The sequence below is a fragment of the Achroia grisella genome, unplaced genomic scaffold (assembly GCF_030625045.1).
Source record: "Achroia grisella isolate CSIRO2021 unplaced genomic scaffold, CSIRO_AGI_Agris_v1 utg149, whole genome shotgun sequence".
Taxonomy (NCBI): Eukaryota; Metazoa; Arthropoda; class Insecta; order Lepidoptera; family Pyralidae; genus Achroia; species Achroia grisella.
This window is the reverse complement of record NW_026712644.1, coordinates 3,546,537-3,569,874: the sequence shown is the minus strand read 5'-3', so window position 1 is coordinate 3,569,874 and position 23,338 is coordinate 3,546,537. Positions and strand designations below refer to the sequence as shown.

Below are 23,338 nucleotides of genomic sequence, written 5' to 3'. Positions count from 1 at the left end.
ATTAGACAATATTATCCTTTGAAAGCGAACGCGTATCCCTCGCCGAAGGTGTGTGGTCCTTTGTTCTCCACGCCATTTTCACGGTACTGGAAACAATACATGGTCAATTTTTTATATTACAAATAACTGTCCCGGCAAACGTCGTTTTGCCAAATTAAAGTACTATTATTGCTATTAAAAATTTTTACCCCTCTATCACCAACTCCTATTTTTAATAGGAGTTGGTGATAGAGGTAGGTGAAAAGGGGTGAAAATTTAGGGTTGTATTTTTTAATACCGCATAATAAAAAAAAATTCTAAAAAGGTTGGTCATAAAATGATGAAAATTTAGGGATCTACGTATTAAAAAAAAAATAAAGAAAATATTGTCCTAAAAATAAATGTTAAATAAATGTGGACCGATTTCATTACTTAGAAAAATAGTAAATGATAATGAAATATGAAAAATAGCTAGTAGCCGATTCTCAGACCTACGAATATGCATATAACATTTATTTTTTATATTACTTTGTATTTTATCAAACTTACTAATATAATAAACGCGATAATTTGTTAGTATGTTTGGATGGATGCTTGTTACTCATTCACGCAAAAAACTATTGAATGTATTTTAATGAAAGTTTACTTTATACTATATTGTTTATGAGCTCCTGGTATTTCAAAGTGCCTGGATCGCGTAGAAATATCGGAAGCAGCCACAATGGACTGACCTGAACTCATGCTCATCCTTCCATTCTACACTGGTGCCCCGCCAGAGTATACCGTTAGCGAAGGCGGGTACATCATTCCATTATGAAAGACCTTCGGATCTATAATCTATACATATAAATAAAATTGGAGTGTCTGTTTGTAATTTTGACATAACCGTTTTTTACTACATGCATATGAATATAAACAGGGTACATATACCAAAAAAAACATTTTTTAGAATTTTGTCTATCTGTCTGTTTGTTCCGGCTAATCTCTGAAATGGCTGGACCCGGTAGCTGATGTAATAAGGGGTAACTTAGGCTACTTTTATTTTAGAAAAATTCTTTTATATTAGAGAAATAAAGTTAAATTCCACGTGGAAGAAGTCGCAGGAACAGCTAGTATATAATACAGAGGGTGGCTCCGTCGCCTATATACATGAAGAGTACCAAAGACATCACCCAACTGCCTGTAACTTCATGTTATCCTGGTACTTTCACTGTATCACACTTCTTATTTTGTAAGAGCATGGGACTGATCTGACCTCATGCTCATCTTATCATCCTCCACTGGTGCCCCGCCAGCGTATACCGTTAGCGCAGACTGGTGCACCATACAATTATTATTCATACAAAATGTACAAACCTGCCCATCATCCTCCTGGTCATTTGATCTCCAGTTTTGGACGAAATTCACGCTGCCTGATGGTCTCTGCGCGCCCTGCTGCGCCTAAATCAGTAAATATATTAGACTACATATGGACCAGGAGTAACCTGACATTAAGTGTAACGCAGCTGAAGTCAAGTCACAGCGCGAGTTTCAAGGTCCAGGTCCCCACCTACATGCTGCCCGCCTTCATGAAGGAGGACTACTTTGTTCATTTCATTTATTCATAACAATTTACATTGTGTTGAATTTTATTATATATCATAATTTTAATTAATGCATTACATGTCTAATATAGATATACATGTCTAATAAGGAAAAATGACAATTTCATGATAATAAATTTAAATGTCATGTCTAAAATAGATACATGTCTAATAAGGAAAAATGTCAATTGTCATAATAATAAATTTAAATGTCATGTGCATTATTACACTTATTTTATAATTCATTAATTATATAATAACACTTCTTCAATAAAAAATCCTTTAGTTTGCGTTTAAAATCATCCGTATATAATAAACTTTATTAATCTATAGGCAACTTCTTATATAATTGTATGGACTGGTAGTGTGAACTCTGCTTCACCACCTCCAGGTGACAGCTGACTCACAAAATGTTGTCTCCTTGTGCTCTCTCTGGTTTCTCTCTCCTCATCAGTTTCATATTCTTGTGTATGTTTATAGCGAACTGTGTCAATGTTACCAGAATATATAGAGATGGTACAGTAAGTACTGGCCGAAGTGTGTGGTGTGGTGCTATCGTGGCAGATTTCCGTCATCAGTTTTTTTTTATTTTTGTCGCTAAACAACAGCAGATAATGAAAAAATGAACAGAGCCTTTTTTGTGCAGAATTTTTGTCTTTACAACTTTTGTTTGAAACATTTTTTCATATTTCTAATCGTCGTCGAGTTAATTTGAAAAAATGCATTTTTCAACCCTTTTTTAGTTTTTTCATCCCTTTTCCGTCTTATTTCAAAATTACTTTCAGAATATTATTATTCTCGTATTTGTGGACTTATCTAAATATATGTAACTCAAAGGTGACTGACATAGTGATCTATCAACGCACAACACAAACCACTGGACGGATCGGGCTGAAATTTGGCATGCAGGTAGATGTTATAACGTAGGCATCCGCTAAGAAAGGATTTTGATTAATTCTACCCCCAAGGGGATAAAATAGGGGATGAAAGTTTGTATGAAACTTTGTCAATTTTAAACGGATCGGGCTGAGACTTTGCATGTATAAAGCTACTATGACGTAGGCATCCCCTAAGAAAGGATTTTGATAAATTCCACCCCTAAGGAGATAAATTAACGCGAGCGAATCCGCAGGCAAAAGCTAGTTTTTATATATTACGTCAAAACTGGTTAAATTTATAATTTCTTTTGACTAGGAAGAGACATATGAATACAAACATTTATACTGAGTGAGAATGAACTTGCGACCAATGTTATATGGACCTCTAGACCACCGTGCTCGCAAATTCGCTTGTAAACACACCTGGTTTTGTCTCCAAGCGTCGTATGGCTCCGGTTTCTGCTGGTTGTACTGTTGCTGGAGGTCGTACTGCCTCCGCTGTTGTTCATACGCTTCCTGGTAGTAATTACCTGTTCAAAAGAGTAAATTACAATTTTTAATTAATCCCAATTTTATTGTTTTGAATATTTTACAGTGTAAAAAATGCATATCTTAATTTTACTAATTTGTTAGTACGGAGAGATGTTTATTACTCTTTCACGCAAAAACTACTGCACGTATTTTGATGAAACTTTCCAGTGATATAGCTTATACATCAGAATAACACAGACTATAATTTAAAAATATATGCAAATTGGGCGAAATATAATGATAAATGTCAAGTAAGTGGGATGCAGACGAAGTAGCGCGGGGTAACTAGTCATTAATAAATAAATTACACGTAAATATTTAATTCGACTTTATGTCTATAATCATAGGTTTAAGATTCTTTTGCTGGCGATTCTACACTTGAAATTTGTATTGGAAATAAATTTAATTTATTTTTTTATGATCGACATTTAAAATACATACAACCCTATAGATAGAGTTTTTTACATGTCGAATTGTAGAGTTGATGGATTGTAAATGTGGAATCATAAAAAAAAGATAATTTATATAAAAAAAAAATGGCTGAACCACCCTTATCATTTGCTGGTATGAAATCTAATCAATAGAGGGTGTTTGCACACACAGAAGTTCATATAATAATGTCAAAAAGTATATTTTTTTATCTATTTATTTATTAAAATTTTAATGCACGCAATACACAAATATAGACGCATATGGCAGACTTAACACCTTGAGGTTTAACTATTGTATTTTTGGCATAATTTTGTTAAAAAAAAAAGGAGGAATCTGTGGTGTTGCCAGTAATAAAATAAAATACTCTTTCCTTACCTTGACCAAGGGGAGCCACTGGTTCGGGGCTTTTTGGTAAATGACTTCCTTCAAGGATCTGTAATATTACATTATTTATTTACTATTCAAATTCCACGTATATTATACTATCCTAGTACTTTTATTGCAATATCATTGTATTTTTTTACAACAGGAATTGTCGTCAAGCTTACGGCGGGCCAGATGGTAAACGGTCGTTGCATGTAATGAACGGTTGCAACTTCAAGTGCATACGGCGCGCCGGATGATAAGAGGTAAACATTTTTTGTTGTATGGAGCAACTGATCAGATTTCAAGCTTATCCTATCATCCTCCACTGGTACCCCGTCAGCGTATACCGTTATCGCAGGCGGGTGAACCATTCAATTATGGAAGACCATCGGTTCTATAATATAAAGAAAGTTGCCGTCGCATATATACATGAACAGTACCAAACACATCACCCAACTGCCTGTAACCTCATGTTAACCTGGTACTTTCACTGTATTAGCTTATTATTTTATAAGAGGGTGGAACTGAATGGTGAAACTGAATGGTGGAATGAAGATCATATCCTAAGGACGGTGTTACATATGAATGTGGATGGTTATAAGGGTAGAGGAAGACCGAAAAAGAGATGGATGGACTGTGTGAAAGATGATATGGTGAGAAAAGGAGTAAATAACGGAATGACTGCGAACAGAGATGAATGGAAGAGAAAAACATATTACGCCGACCCCAAATAAATGGGATAAGGAAGAAGCAGATGATGAAGAGGGTGGAACTGATCTGACTTCAAGCTAATCATATCATACTCCACTGGTGCCCCGCCAGCGTACAATATATACAGTTAGCGAAGGCAAATGTGTCATTCCATTAGATCTTCAGTTCTATAATATATAGAAAGTCCGTCGCGTATGTACATGAACAGAACTAAAGACATCACCCAACTGCCTGTAACTTCATGTTGTCCTGGTACTTTTATTCCATTACGGTTAAACTGATCCGACTCAGATCTGACCTCATGCTCATCATATAATACTCCACTGGTACCGTTAGCGCAGGCATCATTCCCATCATTAGAAAGAGAGAGAGAGAGAGAGAGAGAGAGAGAGAGAGAGAGAGAGAGAGAGAGACAGACAGAGAGAGAGAGAGAACCGTCAAACCTATATACATGAACAGTACCAAAAGAAAGTTATAAAAACTGACTTTCCTTCTATCAAAATACTATTTTGAGACTCTGATCTGACCTCATGCTCATCATCTCTACTGGTACCGTTAGCGCAGGCATCATTCCCATCATTAGAGAGAGAGAGAGAGAGAGAGAGAGAGAAAAAGAGAGAGAGAGAGAACCGTCAAACCTATATACATGAACAGTACCAAAAGAAAGTTATAAAAACCAACTTTTCTTCTATCCAAATACTATTTTGAAGCACTTTACCTGAAACCCTTCTTTTCCTGCTTTATACTTCAATTTGACGAGCTGCCCGCTCGGATCCTTGTACTGATAAGACCCGATCCTAGAGCCGTCCGGTTCAATAACTTCACCAGCAGCCAACCCGTTGTCTGATGCATATTCGAAACTGAAACTGCCCTCTGTCAATACAACAGAACATGCTTACTTTATCATGTTCCACTGGTAACAGTAAGCTAGTGGGGGGAAGGGGATTGTTAGTAATGTGGACTCTTGACCCCATTGCTATCAATGTACTATGTCAGGTTGACCTCCACGTGGTTCCCCCTGGAAACCATCGTGATAAATTACATGTGAATTTGTCACGATGGGCTAACTGACCTGACCTCATGCTCATCTTATCATCCTCCACTGGTGCCCCGCCAGCGTAAACCGTTAGCGCAGGCGGGTGCACCATTTCATTATCACAAAAAAAAAAACAGTAAGCTAGTTACTGGTCTGGTCTGGTAACTGGTCCCACCAGCGTAAACTGCTAGCGCAGGTGGACACATCATGCCATTACCAAAAACAAAATCGGCAACCAATAAGCGGTGTTTTTTGTATTAATTTTTTTTCCTACCGTTCAGTTTAGTATACAGATTCAATTGAGAAGAACTGGCAAGAACCTCAAGTGATTTTTTTAAGTCCGTTTATATACATTGCTGTCTATAAAACATTCGGACATCATGTTAACGCGGTGCTATTTCAGAGGACTAAGATGTCATGCCTCTTATCCTTTAATTTCATTGTCGTATTGGGCCATTCATAAATTATACCTTTACAAACAAGCAACATGCAAGAAAAGAATGAGCATGTAAATGTAGACAAAGAAAACATAATTATAGAGTTATTGATAAATTATAAATCTTAAACATGTCCTTGGAAAATAAAATAAATGGATCTAAAAATTGTGAGAACTGGTCTGTTCGGGTTACGAACACTGATTAGACTATTTGCAATAGCATATGCTAGTGGTCACTCTATTCCCCCAAATTTGAATTTAAAAATGAATCTGTGTTATTGTAAACATGTACAAACTCATTTGAAAAGAATAGGAGTTGAGTTTCTTTTCAATTCTCATCTCGAAATCATTCCGAACTGACGGTAGATTTGACATATCATATAAGATTCTGTAGTAGACCTACATGGGTAAAGAAATTCTGATTTTGAAAAATAGCGTAAAGAAAAGATATAATTATTATATAGTTAGAGCACACAGTCGAAGCTAGTTTTAAAGTTACCTTACCTGAGCTTAATGCTTGCTTGTGGTGAAGTATATTGGCTTGCTGCTCCTTCGTCAGGGAGTAGGGCAACCTCCAGGGTTCAGGTTTGGGCAGTACAGGCGACGGTGTAGGAGACTGGCGTTGCTGGATCGAACCTGGGTAGAGAAAGGTGAAATATCTTTTAATCTTATAAAGTTAGTTGTAAAATAAGATGAAATTTCTTCGTTAGAAATAAACTGAAGGGATGATACATCTACGAAGGTACCTTAGCCTTTTTTTATGGTACAGGAGACAAACGAGCTTGCGGCTCATCTGATTGTAAGTGATTATCTCCCGCCCATGAGGGAGCAACACCAGGGGAATTGCAAATACATCGGCGGAGGTTGTTTGTCATACTAATTACACTATTTGGTACACTTTATTAGAGACGCCTGGTGGGTTATGTTGTCCTGGTACTTCAATGTAGATTTAGGGTTCACTTATATTCTTTTAACTTCCACAGCTATTGGGTTGGTAGTTATGGTTTCATGAAAAACTATTTGGTACATTAGTATCGCCTTATACGTTATAATGTCCTGGTATTTTAATATAGATTTAGAGTTAACTTCTGTGTTTTTTTAACTTGTGCTTGACTGGGTTGGTAGTTACGATTACATAAAAAACTACTTAGTACGCTTTATTAGCGCCGACTTATGCGTTATGCTGAACTGGTACTTCAATGTGGATTTTATTTATTTTATTTTTTATTTATTCATTTATTTCAGGCAACTAGGCCCATATTATAAATACCTTATAGACTAACATACATATAATATAATATTTAAAAATCAATACAACGATATTGTCTGTGTGATCACTGCACTGAAGACGGCAATCTGCCACGGTAGCGCCGATACACCACACCTTTCGGCCAGTAGTCCTCTTTCATGAAGGTGGGCAGCACTTTTAGTATTATGTTTTACTTCTCTAACTCGCACAGCTCTACTGGGCGAAGGAGTTGGTAATTATGGTTATATGATAAACCATTTGGTATACTTTATTATAGCCACCTAGTGCGTTATGCTCTCCTGGTATTTTAATGTAAATTATTTTAGCTCGCACAATTACTGGGCGAAGGTTGGTATTTAAAAATTAAACTATTTGGTACACTAGAGTAGCCTTATACGTTATGTTGTCCTGGTATTTCAATATAGATTCTTTTTTTTAACTCGCACAGCTATGGGCATATAATGGTTGCTAATTACGGTGGTTACAAGAACAACTATTTGGTACTTTATTAAGGCCTCCTGGTGTGTTTTGCTCTCCTGGTATTTAAATGTAGATTTTAGGGTCCAATTCTGTTTAATTTTTTAAATCGCACAGCTTACTGGGCGTAATCGTTGGTAACTATGCTTACATGATAAACTACTTAGTACACTTTATTAGAGCCGCCTGGTACACTATGCTGTCCTGGTACTTCAATATGGATTTCGGCTTTTATTTTTTTAATTCGCACAGCTACTGGGCGTAGTGATTGGTGGTTACAAGAAAAACTGTGTGGTACATTTTATTAGAGCTGCTGCATGTTATGCTGCCCTGGTACTTTAATATGGATTTCGGGTTTTTTTATTTTTAACTCACACAGCAACGGGGTGGGAAGCCTTGGTAGTGTATTTATAATATAATACCAAAGATCTACTTCATTATTACTCAGGTCGACCTCTACAAGAAAGAACCTCTAGAAATTATTGTAGATAATTCCTCCGTGAATTCAGAACAACGGGCGAACTAACCTGACTCCATCCTTATCCTATCCTCCTTCCTCCACAGGTGCCCCCATCATACGCCTTTCATTTCTTTATAATCCATTGCAAAAAAACTCACTCAGCCCCATCTAGCCCCAAACTAAGCAGAGCATTTACTACTTGTATACAATTACAACCAATTACAATTACAATTAAACAAATTACAACTAATATAATTACAACCTTTTGAACAATTGATAGAAATACTACAAAATATCCATAATTATACAATAGTATACATACCAGGCCAAGATTCGAAGTTGGAACCCGGTTTAGGCCTCCAGGTCTCCACCACTGTGCTCTGAGGGGCGACGTCATTGGGGCTTGCTGGCGTGAACAAACCTTTCTGGTACGCTTCTATCTGTGAATGAAAGATTTAAGTTCTTTATTATGAAGAAATAATTTAATTATTTATTAATATTAACAATAATTACAATATAATATACAATACGGGTAATTTTATATTATTAAACTAGCTGTTTCCGCGACTACGTCCGTGTAGAATTTAACTTTATTTTTCTAAAATAAAAGTAGCCTAAGTTACTCCTTATTACATCAGCTACCTGCCAAAAAAAGTCCCGTCAAAATCGGTCCAGCCATTTCAGATATAAGCCGGAACAAACAGACAGACAGACAAAAATTATTAGAAATGTCATTTTGGTGTATGTACCTTATTTATATTCATATGCATGTAGTAAAAAACGGTTATTTCAATATTACAAACAGACACTCCAATTTTATTTATATGTATGTATAGATGAAATATATGTAACAAATATTAGATAGATACATAGATAAATTCTTTATTAACAATTATAGACACATAACATACATGAGATACAGAAAAAACACGAATTAATATAAGAAATGTAGGCGACTTTATGTGCCGCAAAAGTGAAAAGGCAGCCAACTCAGCATAATGCTACAGATAACTCTGCATGTGAAGCCGTGCGGGGTTGCTAGTATAATATAATTTATAGGAAAGGAAGGAGAGATATGATATCGCCTAGGAAGTATGTCTCCCACACTCTGAACACGCAAAGTAACACCAAACTTACTCACCTTTGCTCAGAACATCTCGACGTGTAGTACAGTTTAGAGGCCATGCACTCTAGAGTGTACATATATTTGATTAAAAACAACTATATTTAAACAATTATTTCATTAACTTTCTCGTTTATAAATAGTAAAATTACGGAGCGTCCATTTTCTTTAAGTTCTTATTTGAAATTAACGTTTTTTTTTTATTTTAACGGTCACATGTTTTTTTCAGTGGCCAGTGTTATTAAACGGTCTTTTCTACTGGTCTTGCTTACTAAGCAAGCCGTGATACAACCTGCTTATACGAAGGAAGCGTTCGGAATAGTCTAGAGTCGTCCCATACAAACGGGGATCGAAATTACGATGTCCTGAGCCGAGGTTCGAATTCCTCTCGGTGCCAGACTAAAATCGTACTTAGGTAGGTCAGAAAGAAGGAATGATTTTAGTTTGTATTGTATGTTTTGTTTTGTATTGTGAATATTATCAGCCATGGGGATACATAATAATAATAATAAAATTTATTTATGTCATTCCATTATTAGTATGCACATTTTTTTTTAAATATATTATAGTGACGGATTGAGTGAATACATAACTTTGTCCACCGTTCCTGGTTCTGTACAGGCGAGTCCCACGGCAGCGCAGGTCTGAACAACGCTCCACCGACCTGTTTAAGAGTCCTAATCAGTGAATTTAGACTACGAGTGTCAAAAAAGGATTACTCGAAAAATATTGTGGCTGTATGGGTATAGTTACTTTGCCTTGATATTGGATAAAAAAATAAGTAAAAGTCATGCTACCTACCTACCACTAATATTATATCTACCTCCTAATAATATAAAAGATCGTGTAACGCAACGACAGTGAGTAATAAACCAGTACTTGTGCATAACAGTTATCTTATACATATCAAAAAGACAATGTGACTATATCTTAAGGGCATTAGTGTTCTAGTTCTGTTCAGGTATTGTAATCAGTGAATTTAACCTTTACGTTAATTTTAAAAAAGTTTTATTCTAAAGAAATTGTGTCTGTATGGGCACGGTTCTTTTGCTTTATTGCACCAAAAAAATGTTAAGGACGTATAAGAGTCACAGCATTTTTATCTTAAGGAATTATAGTTATTGGACCACAGTTCCTTTGCCTTGTTGGTTGCAATAAAAATGAAACAGAATACTTGACTTTTTTTGACTTCCGTCAAGTATTCTGTTTCATTTTTAAGTAAAAAAAATACATGAACATAATTATTTTAGTAGATGACTTTTAAAATTTTTATCCATGTATATGACAACTATGACAAATGCAAATCTCTCTTTGATTTTGAGGGTTTGGCTGTATGGGCTGAGTCCTTTTGCCTTTCCCTAAAAAGGGAAAAACCGAACCAAAAAAAAATTGATTTTGAATAAAAAGTGTAATATATTCTTTTTTAATACCGTTATGTTATTACATAGATTAGATTTTGTTCAATTCTCGTTAAATACGTCGTTTATTCTACTGTTAATTACTCTGTGCAAGTAAAAGAAAAAACTTTATTTTTTAATTGATGTGTCAAAGATTGGGAAATATCGCTGCGTTGCTATCGCGTGCTAAATTCTTCTAAAATTGTTCCATATTATAATGTTAATTAATCTATGCAAAAGTCAATTCCAACTCTTTTAAAATATACTGTTAATACTCTGTGCAAAAAAAAGAAAAAACTTTCTTTATTTTTTTATGCAAAAGTCATTTCCAACTCTTTTAAAATATACTGTTAATTACTCTGTGCAAATAAAAGAAAAAACTTTCTTTATTTTTTAATTGACGTGCCGAGAATTGGGAAATATCGCCGCGATGCTATCGTGTGCTACATTCTTCTATAATCGTTCCATATTATTAAAATATATGACCAGTGAAGTATAAATTGGCACAGACCGTCGTAACTGTGTCTTCGCTAATTAGAAATAATTATGTTATGCAAGTAATATACCAATGTGTATATATGATTGATATATTTATAAATAACTACCTACTCGCCCCGGGTTCGGACGGGTGTACATGTATATATTGTTAATAATAATAATAATAATAATAATAATTGCGGAAAGTCCGCACAACTATGACCCTCCATAGAATGCATCACCCGAAATCGTCAGTCATGAGGCTGTACATCCCGCGGAAGGCTGGTGGTCGAGGCTTGTTAAGCGTTAAGACCATGCACAACCGCGAGATTGACAGTCTCAGGACATATTTTCTGAAGAAAAGAGACCAGGGTTTGCATAGAGAGGTCATAGAACGTGACAAAGGATTCTGGGTACCTCTCAGCGGGAGGCCGTATGGAAAGAGAAGGAGTTGCACGGAAGGTTCTTCAAAGCCCTTCACGGGCCGTACGTCAACACGAAGACCTCCGTGCACTGGCTACAGTTCGGTGATCTCTTCGGAGAGACCGAGGGTTTTGTCTGTGCAATACAGGATCAGGTGGTTAAGGCGAACAATTACCGAAAGCACATTCTGTAGGATGGCACTGAGGACATCTGTCGGGCATGTCGCCATCCCGGAGAGTCACTCAGACATGTGCTTTCGGGTTGTTCAGCTCTTGCCAACACTAAGTACTTGCACAGACACAACCAGGCAGCCAAAATACTCCATCAAGAACTAGCTCTGAAGTACGGCCTCGCGAATGAGAGGTTGCCGTACTATAAGTACGAGCCCCAGCCGGTCCTCGAAAGCGGCAGCGTCAAGCTCTACTGGGACCGATCCATCATCACGGACAGGACCGTTCTTGCGAACAAACCTGATATCGTGGTGATGGATCGGGCACTTTCGAGGGTGTTTTTGGTGGACATCACCATACCGCATGACGAGAACCTCGTGAAAGCCGAAACTGAGAAAAAGAGAAAGTATCTCGACCTGGCTCACGAGGTGACCGATATATGGGGGTTGATGTCCACCGAAATCATTCCAATCGTTATGTCGGTGAACGGTCTTATCCCAACCAGTCTGGAACAACATCTCAGACGGTTGGGATTCCGGGGCGGCTCACTCCCGGGAAAGATGCAGAAAGCGGTGCTCTTAGATTCTGCCCGCATTGTACGCCGGTTTCTCTCCCTGGGGCCCTGAACCCCGGCCGACTGTGCTTCTGCCGGGGGTACGTTGCCATCTCCTCTCCTTAAGAGGGGAGATGAGAATTTTTGGGAAAAAAATAATAATAATAATAATAACTTACTTTCATCCTTCTCCAAAAAGCTGTAATATTAAACACTTGTAGAATAGTCCGCAAATTTTTGTCTTCCACTTAAAAATTATCCATCCTCATCATTCATAATTTATACTGTCATTGTTTGGTGATTTTTACCCGCAATGATCAGTCTATTACCCCATCAATGGGAGATATATAATATATATATAAAAAAACAAAAAATTATTTGCAATAGATTTTGGGTACATACATATATGATGTTATACAAAAACATGGCCCTTACAAAATATGCTTATATCAAGCGTACAAATATAAGTCCGCCAAATGTACTGTATATAATATTGTGTGCATTAAAGTTAAATAAATAAATATTATATATATAAACCTTCCTCTTGAATCACTCTATCTATTAAAAAAGCCGCTTCAAAATCCGTTGCGTAGTTTTAAAGATTTAAGCATACATAGGTACGGACAGACAGCGACAGCGACTTTGTTTTATACTATGTAATGATTCATTTTGTTCAATATAAACGTGAATAGAAAAGGAGAGGTCGACCAAGAAAAGATGGAAGGATTGTGGAAAAGATGATATTTCATAACGATGATAGTTTGACGGCCTCGGTGGTCTAGTGGTTTAAAATACCGCTTTACGTCCGATGGTCGCGGGTTCGATTCCTCGCACGGTGCAAACATTTGTATTCATTTGATTGTTCGTACCGCCGTAGGCGTTTTCTGTTACGTATGTGTTTACAAAAAAACTATCTATGTATTTATATCAGTTGTCTAGTAGCCATAACAGAAGCTCTGCTTGCCGTGAGATGAGATGGCGCTGTATTAATTGTCCAGGATTTTTTATTTGTTATTATTTATTTAACGGTCTAAATTCAACTATAATTCATTTAAATTATGATATTTTCTCGTCAGTAATACTATAGACAAACAATATTAATCTATACTAAATTTGACATATCTATGCTACATGGTAGAGTGTGTAGTTTATTTATTTATTACATGTATTTTATATGCAAAATTAAAAAATATATTAACATTTTGCACTCTAAATAAAATTTAAGTGCGCGAATTTCATACTCCTCTGTTCGAGCAATTTAAAAAAAAAGGTGTAACAAGTTTTTGTTTATACTGATACTACTCAAGCTCTAGATTCAATTCAACATGAAAAGAAATATCAAGAATTCGCTTTTTGCTCAATTACCGACTGATTTAATCGTATTTATATTTGACCCTAATAAATTAGTGCTGGTTAGTAGTTTGTATTCACACGTTTCGACTTGTAAATGTAAACTTACAAGGATTATTTAAAAGAGCAACACACAAGTTTCTTTCTCGTTCTTCTTGTGATGAGACAGTTTTCCGAATGAGCGGTAGATTAAAAAAATGTTATGACTATTCAAAAGTGATTAAATTAAGTTTATTTGAATAAATAATTTTCTATTCTATTAAACAAAACTGACAAAGTACACCTCAATTGACGGAAAGTAATGAATATTGTGATAACTTTTAATTCGCTACCTACTAATTTATAAATAAGTTTATTCATAAAATAATAGATGGCGTTGTAAAAATCATAAATCGCGTACAACACGAAGATACACCACCCCAAGTGTTGTGCTGAAAAACAGCGTTGCAGCGCTCCAGCCGCTGCAGCGTAATGCTGAGCATGGACCTATTCAGTAGATGCTTCGACAAACATACACATGCACACACACGTAATTTGTGTACACATTATTTTGTATTATTGCACTGTTTGTCTTTTTTTTTTGTTTAGTAATGTGTGTTTTAGTTTTTTCTTCTACTGAATAAATATTTCATTTCATTTCATAAAAATGAAATAAAATTAATTTATTGTCACTTGCTTTCATTTTTAGATTCTGAATAGATTACGCTACTTAACACTCTCTCCCGTCCAATTCAAACGAGGATCGAAATTACGACGGCCTGAGCAGAGGTACGAACCCCTAGCATACAACGTTATAATTTAATTTTCTCATTGCTTTCTTGATTTAATTGATTGATTTTAGAAATATGAAAGCGTAGCGGTTTTTGTATTAATTGCCGCATGCATTCTTATGTAAAATGTGAATACTATAACTATCAGATGGCAATTGTAAGTAGCTTTGACGTAGTCTAGTGTTTTGAGTAGTCATGCTCACTAAAATGTCCAGACTTGTGGCGGCGTGGTGGGCCGGGTCATTGGGCTCCCTAAAATATGGTCGAGCGCAGTGATGGCTGGCTCATCCGTCATACTCGTGAACGGGTGCTGCTTGTAGGGACTGGTCTGCTCTAATCACTATGACTGATTTCCTCTTATTAATTGTTTAACCAGTTGGTTATATATTCAATATTTTTTCTATTTGAGTATGTGTATTCACACACTTAAACTTAAAAATGTAAAGTAATAATAAAATTATTACTTTACATTTACAGATTAAAAAATGTAATGACTATTCAAAAGTGCTTCAATGTAAGTTTATTTGAATAAATTGTTTTCTATTCTATTCTATTCTAGCGGTTCCCACAGACGAAAGTCATATACATCAGGCGGGAGTTGGCCTTCAGCCGCTCCATAAGTCCTTCCTTTGGTTTGGAGTGCCATCTGCACTCGCCCCCTATCGTCCGGTGAAGCTGTAAAGGCCAGCTGCGGCCAACAGCACTAGAGTAGTCCGAAAAGAAAAATATGCTTCCGAAATCGCCGGCACCACAAATTAATATAAGTATAAATTTGTATTTATATATTTATTAATTCTTTTCCAAACTAAATGGAAAAATATATACTCACGTGTTATATATATATATATATATATATATAGTTTTTGACGGTAGATTTGACATATCATAAGAGTCTGTAATAGACCTACATGAACAAAGATATTTTGAATTTGAAATTTTAATTTTATATTTTTAAATGGCAACCCCAATACATCTCTAAAGAGTCAAGTTCAAAAAGGACTTGTATATTCTAACAAAAGCTTTATTACTGCGGTCATAGGGCCTCATTATCGTAATATGCCCAGTACCTCTAATAGGTGAAAGACGGCCATGCGTACTAGGAATGCAACCCGCGATCATCGGAAGTACAGCGATGTATTAAACCGCTATACCACCGAGGTTGTAAAGTATGTATATATGTAGTACTTACATGTTGTTTAAATGTTTGCGGCTCGTAGAATTCACTGTTCTGCGCTCTCGTTGCCGCCAACAGAAAACACCAGGCGCATATCAACTGAAAAATAATAATTATAAATATAACACGTTAATTGCCACGGTAATATCAGAAAGTGATATAATAAAGATAAAATTATTAAATTTTATCTTTATTATATCACTTTCTCCTTTAAACCATAATTTTCTACCATCATACTCCTAAATACTTGAATAATAACTTCCAGTACCAGACCAAAACTCCGGGTTCTGAATTGCGTAGCACACGAAGCCTCTGTTTATGTGTTTTGTTTTATCTCTTTCCCATTTCATTCTTCTAAATATTATACTGATTCTTTCACTATTCCCCTCTGGAACTCCTTTAACTTTCCCATTTCATTCATCTAAATATTATACCGATTCTTTCACTGTAACTATTCGCCTCTGGAACTCCTTGCCATTTCCCATTCGATCAGCACAATCACTTACTATATTTCAAAATTCACTAAAATCTCATTATCTCTCTCTCTATAACTGAATTATAACTAAATTTTCCTTTTGTTCTCATCCTGTTTGGGAAACTACTCTGCTACCAAAATGTTAGGGAATTTACTCTGTATATATATAGTGAAAAATGAGTGGAAGCGTCAGTCACGTATCTGTACGGTTCTGCGGATTTCTTGGGCTTCATGGTCTCGAAGATATCTTCGCTAGCTTTCCAGTTTCACAGTAGGTTTCACAGTTCTAATTTATTTTAATTCACAGCACAATGCGCGCGCGTCATGGCCGCCGTACAGTCGGTTCAGTACTAGTTAAGGGAGAGGAAGGAAAGACGCGGGAACAGAAAACTAACGGACTCTAATATAATAATCTGTGCTTACGATGGTATAGGGTAGATTTTGAACACATTCCGTATTTAGTATATGTATGTATATAATATGTATTAGTGTGTAAGTTTATTTTTATTAATACTTATAAAATGTATGTTTATCTATATGTGTATTATAAATATGTTGTCTACTGTGCGCCTTCTACCTTCTCTATGTAAATCGTATCTGTCAATACCAGGTTTTTTTTTTATTTATTTAATATTTTACGGCTCTGGATACAAGTCCTTTTTAGCCCAACATAAAATACAAAACCTTAAAAAAAAATATAATTTCTTGGTCTGTAAGAAATTGCTGTTAGTGATAAGACCGCCTTTTGTATAACTGTTTATCATATTTTATTGTTCTTTGTTTGTCTGTGCGCAATAAAGAGTTATTATTACTATTATTTATTAGGTAATTTAGTTAAAAATGTTAGAGTTCACATCAATATTGTAGAAAAATCCGATATTTTAAAAATATATTAAAAGTAGTTTGTGTTCAGTACTAATGAAGTACCCAATGTAAGGATTATTACAAATATTGTAAATAGTGCCATGTGTAGAATTTCGTAGCGTCAGACACATATGACTGACATAGCGATTAAAATGTTAAATTACAGTGATATCACGGTTATCACAGACATAGACACCTATATAAATACCTATGCATTGTAAATAAACTGGATTTTAAAGAAAAAATAATTCAATTGAGTTTCTTGCCAGTTCTTCTCAATTGGATCTGATAGTCTGAGGGCACCACTAGGGGTTCGAACTTCGGTTCAGGTCGTCCTACTTTCGATCCCCGTTTCAATTGGACGGGGGATCGATCGGTGAGGCGCCCGAGGGCGCCGGTGTGGAGCGATCGGGCGCGCGCAGGCGCCATGTAGTAAAAAACGGTTATTTCAATATTACAAACAGACACTCCAATTTTATTTATATGTATTGTTGCAAACTCATTGCACATTTTTATATATTTATTTTTCTACCAATTTTAAATGAATTTTCTTTTAGAATTGTCATATATTTTTATTGTCACTTTTTGTCTACAACCGTTTGTACACGTACCTCATTATAAGTATTCACCATTTTCTATCCATTGTTTGATTTACATCACACATACACTCCACTCATCCTATCACTTACATGTATATTACTAGCTGACCCGGCAAACGTTGTTTTGCCTTAAAATTAAAAAAAAACTTAGGGGTGGACTACCCCTAACATTTAGGGGGATGAAAAATATTGGCCGATTCTCAGACCTACTCAATACGCTCACAAAATTTCATGAGAATCGGTCAAGCCGTTTCGGAGGAGTATGGGAACGAAAACTGTGACACGAGAATTTTATATATAAGATATATTATAGATACTATTTATATGGACCGTGTAGCCTGAATTAAATAAACAAAAAAAAACTCACCCGCATTGTTAAACAATATAGAGACAACGAAATCACACCAGGGCAACAGCAACAGTAAGGAGTTAACGATGCGTGCCTCTCTATATATGCTCAGTGCAATATGGCCGATGAACCGAATTATAACTGGTTGTTATTAAATGTTAGTGTAGTACAAACTACAATTGTTTCGACATTATTTAAAAATAAAAAGTAAATAACAAGTTTGTCCTAGAGATGTGTCAACTCGAGTTGCGGTGAATTCGAGTTAACTCGAGTTGAATTCTGCCAACTCGAGTGGGAAGTATTCAACTGGTAAATGAACGAATCAAGTGAAAGAGCGAGAGCATGAGTCTGTCGTCGACCCGACAATGACATGAAATTTTCCGATCATTTCATATCGTACAATAATGTATCATAAAATAATTTCTCTGTAGAAAAGCTTATTATAAAATTAAAGAAATTATAAATGATAATAATGTTTTTGTAGAAAATATCTAATTTAAAATTCATAGCGCTGACAACGTTATCTGATTGAACAGAGATTAAGTGCGTAGCGGTTTCTATGTTGATTGTCGCATGTCTAATCCTTGTTGTTATATTAAGTAAATCAATATTTATTTAAAAGAGCAACACACAAGTTTCTTGCATATTCTTCTTGTGATGAATCTGCATTCCGAATAAGCGGTAGAATAAAAAAACTTGACTATTCAAAAGTGCTTATATTAAGTTTATTTGAATAAAGATTATTTCTATACAATTTTCACTCGTTTTCAATATTGATTTGAGGTCGTTATCATTTATTTTTTCCCATATTCGTCCTGTTATGTTATCATTAAAATGATTATGCGTTCCATAAGTCCTTCCGCGGCTTTGAAGTGCCATTTCTACTCGCCCCCTATGGTTCGGTGAAGCTTTCGAGGCTAGCTGCGGCCAAAAACATTAGATTTGTTAGAAAAATTAAAAATAAAACAAAAAAACAGTTTATTCCAGGTAACTCGAGTTAACTCGACTTACTTGAATTTCAACTTGAGTTAACTCGAGTTAATTGAATTTCAACTCGAGTTAACTCGAGTAATGTTTATTACGAGTTAGCACATCTCTAGTTTGTCCGTTTGATGAACCTATTTACTTCGGGTAGGGAAGTCGACACACCGAGGCACTGACGCGGGGGCGTCAGCTGTCACCTAAGCTGGAATGAGGCCAGGAGTAGACGCGCGTGGTGTCCGCGCACGCCACTCAGGAGTTGGGCTGAAGAGCCCGCGCTGCCGGGGTTCACGGTTGAATATCATCTGATCCCGTAACCCTGGCACCAAAGCGCTCGGAGGACACCAAGGGGTTTTAGCCGGTAAGAGTCTGGCAGTATTCCCACGCTTCCTCCGGGACGTGCGGGTCTCCATGACGGATTTCCCCTTGTAAAAAAAAAAGGGAAGTCGACAAAGTATGATATTGTGAACCAATGAAATGAAAAATCAGTATCATCATCCGGTGATTATCCACATTTCCGACAGTCACGGGTTCGATTCCTTGCACGGTACAGACATGCGTTCATGAGTATGATTGTTTGTATCGGTCTGGGTGTTTTCTATGTATAATATGTTTGTATTTACAAAAAAAAATATTTATATCAGTCGTCTAGTACCCATAACACAAGCTCTGCTTAGCTTGGGATTAGATGGCGCTGTGTGAATTGTCCTGAGATATTATTATTATTATTATAGTATGATTATATAGTAGTATAGTAGTACATATAATAAAGCATATGTCCGTCCGTCATACAATTTATCTTCACCCCAAATGTTATTAAAATTAATTGAACAGTTTTGTCGTGAAAGCGTAACAGATAGTCGGACACCTATTTTAAGTCATAGGGTACTTTAGTAGGCCTTTAAATATACACTAATTTTGGTTAGATCCCTATTTTAGGGTCTTTACTAAAGTTAGGTCCCTATTTTATTTTACATCTCCGTAATTCCTGCCAAACTACTAGGATAACATAACAATGTAACAGCTTATGACAAATAATCATTTTAAATTATAACAAGAGACTGAATTCTCAGTTGATGTAGGTCAAAGGGCCCTAAATGACGTACGACATACTTCACCGCTCGTGTTTCTCTCCCTGTCCACACAAATCTGTTAGGAGCCTGCTAGTGCAGCTTTAGATACACGTTCTATAATAGTATAGATCTTACTGCAGTTCTAGATAGGTCAAGATCTTTTAGCAGATTGTAGAGATTTCTCTGGTATACCTCTCGCTCCCACTTCGACCGTATTAACCACATGGCATTTTTCATTAATTTGTTTATTTCTTTAAGTCTTTATAATTTCCTGTCTAAATACCAGGAGAACATAATAATATAACAGCTTATGACAAATAATAATTTTAAATTATAACAAGAGACTGAATTCTCAGTTGATGTAGGTCAATTCCGACTTTGAACAGTTCAGATGGTTCGGTAGCTATTGTATTTTCCAAAGACATGATGTTCATATATATCAGTAAAATTGTGTTTTATATGTATTTTTGTTCTTTAAAAATATGTATTTTATATCCTTACGGTTCTGTCCAAGAGCGGGGTCACCAGTTATGGGCTTGATCTGGATTATATTTATATATATTTAAATAAAATAACAAAGCAAACGTTTATCTAATTTAATTTTATATGAGACAAGACAGTTGACATATTTACATAAGTTGCGCGCGCAGCTTCGCATGCGCGCTGCCTATACAATATATTTATATACGTATACAGCCATAGGCCCATGACGATGTATGACAGCTAGGAGCCAGCTAGTGCAGCTGTAGCTATATGTCAATAGTCTATAACTTGCTGAATTTCTAGGCAGGGCAAGATCTTTTAGATGATTGTAGAGAGATTTCTCTGATATACCTCGCTCCTACTTCGACCGTATCCTAGCCATTTTTCGTTACTTTAAGATATTTCCGTCAAAGGTCTCCATAATTTCCTGTAAAACGACCAGGATTACATAATGCTCATGATAAATAATTGAAAAACCACGACTGTTTACTATGTATGTTTTAGAAGACTTCTAAGTTCTATATTATCTGTATATATAAGTTCTAAGAGTTCTAGATGGCAGCAGCGTTACCAGGCGTCCGGATAAAACCGGCCATAGGCTTCTCTATTGCGTGTCCGGCCTACACAAACGTTGTCCGGCCCTCGTTAGGCTTAACAAATAATTATTTTTATTAATTTGTTTTTCTTTTTGAAAGTCTTATTTACTTTGCCTTTAATTAGAAATTTATAATTAAAAAGTGTTGATAAATGTTTATTTAGAATTTATTTTGACTGATTAATAATATTCAGTCTAATTTGGCATTTAACTATTAACTAATTTATATAAACTATAATCTATAAATATATATAACTCAAAGGTGACTGACTGACATAGTAATCTATCAACACACAGCCCAAACCACTGGACGGATCGGGCTCAAATTTGGCATGCAGGTAGACATTATGACGTAGGCATCCGCTAAGAAAGGCTTTGGCCACCCCTAAGGGGATAAAATAAGGGATGAAAGTTTATATAAATCTTCTTGGATTTTCGACTGATTGAACTGAAATTAAAGATTGGGGCTACTATGAAGACGTTCGCTTAAATAGGATTTTTTAAATTCAACTCCCATGGGGATAAAATAAGGGATGATGCAGGATGTAAATGTATTAGTTTGAACCTATCAGTATCTAATGGAACGAGTAAATTATGACGAACAAAATAATTTTTAGTTCTTTAGGCTACTTTTATTTTAGAAAAATAAACTTAAATTCCACGCGGACGTAGTCACGGGAAGAGCTAGTATAATATATATGTATTTATTTCGTAATTCAGCATCCCCTCCAGAGGAATTAAACAATTAAAACTTTGGCCGTATCAAATCGCGGCTGAAGTACTAGTTAATATAAAAAATCCAAAAAAATGTGATAATAAAAACAATAGATAAATAAATAAAATTAATAATAAAAAACAGTGATTTGAAATTCTGTTTTATTGATATTTCATCAGAATTTAATAATATTTATGCTAATAATAAAAAAAAGCTTCATTTTAAATACAATTGTTTTATCGTACCTGATAACTGAGACAAAATCCTCAATAATGTACCGTACATTCCGGTACATACAGTCCGACCTTTTTACCGAAATGTCCGGCTAAACTGGCTCGTCTGTCCGGCTATTATGTTAGGTGACCTGGCAACCCTATTCGGCAGTATGTCAAATTCAAATTCAAATTCAAAAATCATTTATACATTTAGGACATTTTAGTCGAAAGACCATGGTCATGAATAAAGAATTATTTTAAAAATAAGTATATTAAAAGTACAAGAACATTCCAGGTTTTTTTTATTTTATTATTTGAATAGACATAGCTATTTCGGATAAATTCTATTTTCAGGATGTCTAACTGCTTCCATAGTAAAAAAAACTATAATATAATTAATTAAGTTTATTTTTAACATTAAAATCAGCATAATTACAAAAAAACATCTCATAATTTCCTGTAAAACTACCAGGATAACATAACAATGTAACAGTTAATGACAATAAAACCAAGACCCACAACGGCATGTCATGGTACACTCGTAAATAACTTGAACTGTGATGTCTTTTTTTTCCTGTGGTGTCCTAACATTGACATAATAATAATAATCTCAGGACAATTCAGACAGCGCCATCTAGACTCAAGTTAAGCTAGCTAAAGCTTGTGTTATGGGTACTAGACAACTGATACAAATACATAGATATGATGATGATGATATGATGTACCTAATATAAAAGTCTCAGGATAATTCACACAGCGCCATCTAGTCCCAAGCTAAGCTGAGCTTGTGTTATGGGTACTAAACAACTGATATAAATACTGAAATAATGCATACATAATATACATAGAAAACACCCAGACCATAAACAATCATACTCATGAATACAAATGTTTGTGCCGTGCGAGGAATCGAACCTGCGACCATCAAGGCCATGTGCTAAACCGCTAGACTACCGAGGCCATAATCGCCATAAAAAATAATGTTTCAAAAAAAATCATGATTTATTTAAACAATAGGTACCAAGATCACATAAGTTTACAGGAGCTCATAACAAATAATCGGAGACCCACTGTGACATGTCACTGGTATACTTGGTCGGGGCTACATCGTATGCAATGATCAGATGATTCTTGTCTCCGGGAGACAAGGCGAACAGATCTTCATTTATTTGTGAATTAATTATTTTTCGTAAATTCATACAAATAATATAATACTTTAGAACAATTAACACAGCGCCATCTAGTCCCAAGCTAAGCAGAGCTTGTGCTGTGGGTACTAGACAACTCATACAAATTCACAGATAATTTTTTTTCGTAAACACATTCATATTACATATAGAAAACATCCAGACCACAAACAATCATACTCATGAATACAAATGTTTGTGCCGTGCGAGGAATGGAACCCGCGACC

General features: G+C 35.5%; 1 protein-coding gene across 1 annotated transcript; it reads right to left on the bottom strand.

The window, feature by feature from the left end:
* LOC131840726 (uncharacterized) lies at positions 1–18,029 on the bottom strand. The gene is made up of 9 exons (XM_059188919.1): positions 17,881–18,029; positions 15,591–15,674; positions 8,461–8,578; positions 6,457–6,588; positions 5,199–5,353; positions 3,779–3,836; positions 2,864–2,970; positions 1,336–1,419; positions 1–86 (listed from the first exon to the last, which is right to left on the bottom strand). Exons 1-9 carry the CDS (start codon positions 17,884–17,886, stop codon positions 12–14), a joined length of 819 nt encoding a protein of 272 aa, XP_059044902.1. The 5' UTR covers positions 17,887–18,029; the 3' UTR covers positions 1–11.
* Between the last annotated feature and the right edge of the window lie 5,309 nt (positions 18,030–23,338).